General features: G+C 49.3%; 1 protein-coding gene across 1 annotated transcript in view; it reads left to right on the forward strand.

Moving 5' to 3' along the window:
• The first annotated feature begins 583 nt into the window (after positions 1 to 583).
• The window catches only part of TMEM38A (transmembrane protein 38A), a 2,593-nt gene continuing 488 nt past the window's right edge, over positions 584 to 2,688 (forward strand). Inside the window, exons 1-4 of the mRNA XM_008936174.1 lie at positions 584 to 702; positions 1,267 to 1,451; positions 2,084 to 2,171; positions 2,275 to 2,392. Of these exons, the coding sequence (XP_008934422.1) occupies positions 596 to 702; positions 1,267 to 1,451; positions 2,084 to 2,171; positions 2,275 to 2,392 (498 nt within the window). The 5' untranslated portion in view covers positions 584 to 595. The remainder of the gene's footprint in view (positions 703 to 1,266; positions 1,452 to 2,083; positions 2,172 to 2,274; positions 2,393 to 2,688) is intronic.

Genomic DNA, 2,688 nt, shown 5'->3' on the forward strand with positions numbered 1-2,688 from the left:
AGACCTACCTGTATTTTCAGAGGGTGTTTCCAAACTAGTACAGGAGCAGGGAAGAATCCTCAGATCACCTTCTTTCAAATAAAGATTAAGAATTACTGTTCTATTTTTACAGGTTATCTTATGAATGAAAGAGCTGAACAGATTGTTCATGAATTCTAGAGGGCACCTAGGTTGAAGCAATGGAGAGAATGGTACTAGTATGCATTTTATTTTTAGATTATAAAAAGACATTGATTTCAAGGGACAAATTGTTCTTTTTGATTGCAGTAAGTAGCAGCAAACACAGGAGATAAACTCTTTGCCAATTCATAAACTTCTAATCACTGGGTTCATCTGAAACCTCATGGGGGGCCTGCCAGCTATGATCACACTCCTCATTTCTGGACAATATCTGGTCCCTGTGCAGGTTTCACAGAATGCACGTTTTTGTGTTTTATTTTATGAGCACTCTCCTTTTGACTGACTTTTGTTGGAGAACACACACAAGCCTCTTTCTTAGAGGGTCTTGAAGTTTCTGCTTACTTGCTGGATCCGTCTTCTCACCTAGAATGTTCTCCACAGGAGCTGTGGAGCTGACGCCTCCTGGCTCTGTGCCATGCTGCACTGCTTTGGGAGCTACATACTCGCTGCTCTGTTACTGGGAGAACCACCTATTGATTACTTCAGCAATAACTCCAGTGTCGTCCTGGCCACAGCAGTCTGGTGAGTCTCTCACCTGGCTGACTAAGCTGGAGAGGCCGTGGCTGTGTACAAGGCCATGAGGTCTGGAGGGAGGTGTTCTGCTGGTGTGCCACCCCCTGCGATAGTGCCTGGATTAACTGGGGGAAGAAGAGGTGGGGTGAGGTAGTCTTGGAGTCTGTTGTATTCCTGGATCTAGTTCCCAGTTTCCCCGAGCAGCTGCCCAAGGCTGTGGCTGTGCAGGCTGGGTTCAGGCCAGTCACTGGGTGTTTCTGTTCACAGCTGCTGGGGCTGGACTGCGGCCAAACCGCCAGAGCAGCCTGAGCTGCGCCCGTGCCACATGGAGCAGAGCAGCAGCACATGCTGAACGTTCCATTTTATCCTCCCAGTCACCATGGCAGTGAAATCTGCACAGATTAACCACAGCTACTCCCCATTTCATTGCCTCAGTTGCGTGGGCCACGTGTGACAGAACCAGCATTTCCTTCTGATGTGCCTTGGGCTAACATCAGTACTCTTACCCAGTCCTCTGCACACCCCAGATCAACACAAAACAGGTTCTTAAACTCCTTTGTGTTTTTTACCCAGGTATCTGATATTCTTCTGCCCCATGAACATCTTCTACAAGTGTGTCAGCTTTCTGCCTGTGAAGCTCATCTTCGTGGCCATGAAGGAGGTGGTCAGAGTGCGCAAAATTGCAGCCGGGGTGCACCACGCTCACCACCTTTATCACCACGGGTGGTTCGTTATGATGGCTACAGGATGGGTCAAAGGTGACACAGGGGATGCTCCTCCTGGGGCAGGGAGGCACCCAGCCCCGTGGGGAGGGACGGGAGGACCTGTGAGTGGAGCTCCAGGTGACCACATCCCCAGTGCTGACCAGCGGGCCGGCTGGTGGATGTGGTGAGCTGGCTTCAGCCAGCCAGGGCCCCTACAGCACAGGGGTTTAGTCAGACCTGCAGCTGATGGCAGCTGAGTCATCACCTGCCTTTAATGGAGGCATGAGGAATGGGAATCACTGAAATATGGGTGTGGAATTCAGGAATTCTTTCTTCTCTCCCCTGTGTTCTTCTATCTCTGGCCCTGGCTGTATCTTCTCAAGGTGGGGGGTTCTATCGGTGTTGAAAAAGCCCAGTTGGTTTCCTTTAGCTTTTGTTTGGAGCAAGCATCTGAGCATCACTACATGGAACAGAGGCCAATGCCCTTTCCCCTGCACTTTTTAGACAGTCTAAACAGTGTTTGCCCTGCTCTGTTGTTTTAGGCCAAGTTCTTTTAAATTTGGGCACAATGTATGTCCCAACCTTGTGTTCCCCATAGCTTGTCCTTAGCCCTTGGGAGCCAGCAAAGGCAGCAGAGCTCTCTTCTGGTGTGGCACTTGTAGCTGTTCACTTTGGCTGTTTCACAGGTTCTGGTGTTGCCTTGATGTCTAACTTTGAGCAACTGCTTCGTGGGGTCTGGAAGCCTGAAACAAATGAAATTCTTCACATGTCCTTGTAAGTAGCCAGCCTGTAAAGTCTCTGTCAGACTGAAAGATGAATTTAAGGAACCCTTAAGGACTGGATGCAAACCTAGAAAACTGTTTTGTTTCTCTTCTAGCCCAACAAAGGCTAGTCTGTATGGCACGGTCCTCTTCACTCTGCAACAGACTCACTGGCTCCCCATCTCTGAAGCCAACCTCATCTTCTTTTTCACCATGTTCATGATAGTTTGCAAGGTAAGTTTACAGCAGGTTGGCTGCCAGCAAATCTACAGAACCAGGGAAAGGCTACAGGCTTAAGCTGGGGGTCTTCACCTCCCTGAGGCACTAGTGAAGGCACTGGCTGTACACACCAGGAGACACCTGCTCAGGAAATTGGAGGCTAACTCCTCCATCACGTAGGCCTGTGGTAGCAGATCCTTCTGATACAGCCTTGGGTCATGTAGCAACAGGGACTTTTAGCTGGGGTAACTGGAATGCTCCTCACTAGTTAGTATGTCACAGCTGCTGTGTGTGATCTTTTAACTCTTTCA

This window comes from Merops nubicus, unplaced genomic scaffold (genome assembly GCF_000691845.1).
Source record: "Merops nubicus isolate BGI_N331 unplaced genomic scaffold, ASM69184v1 scaffold16302, whole genome shotgun sequence".
Lineage (NCBI taxonomy): Eukaryota > Metazoa > Chordata > Aves > Coraciiformes > Meropidae > Merops > Merops nubicus.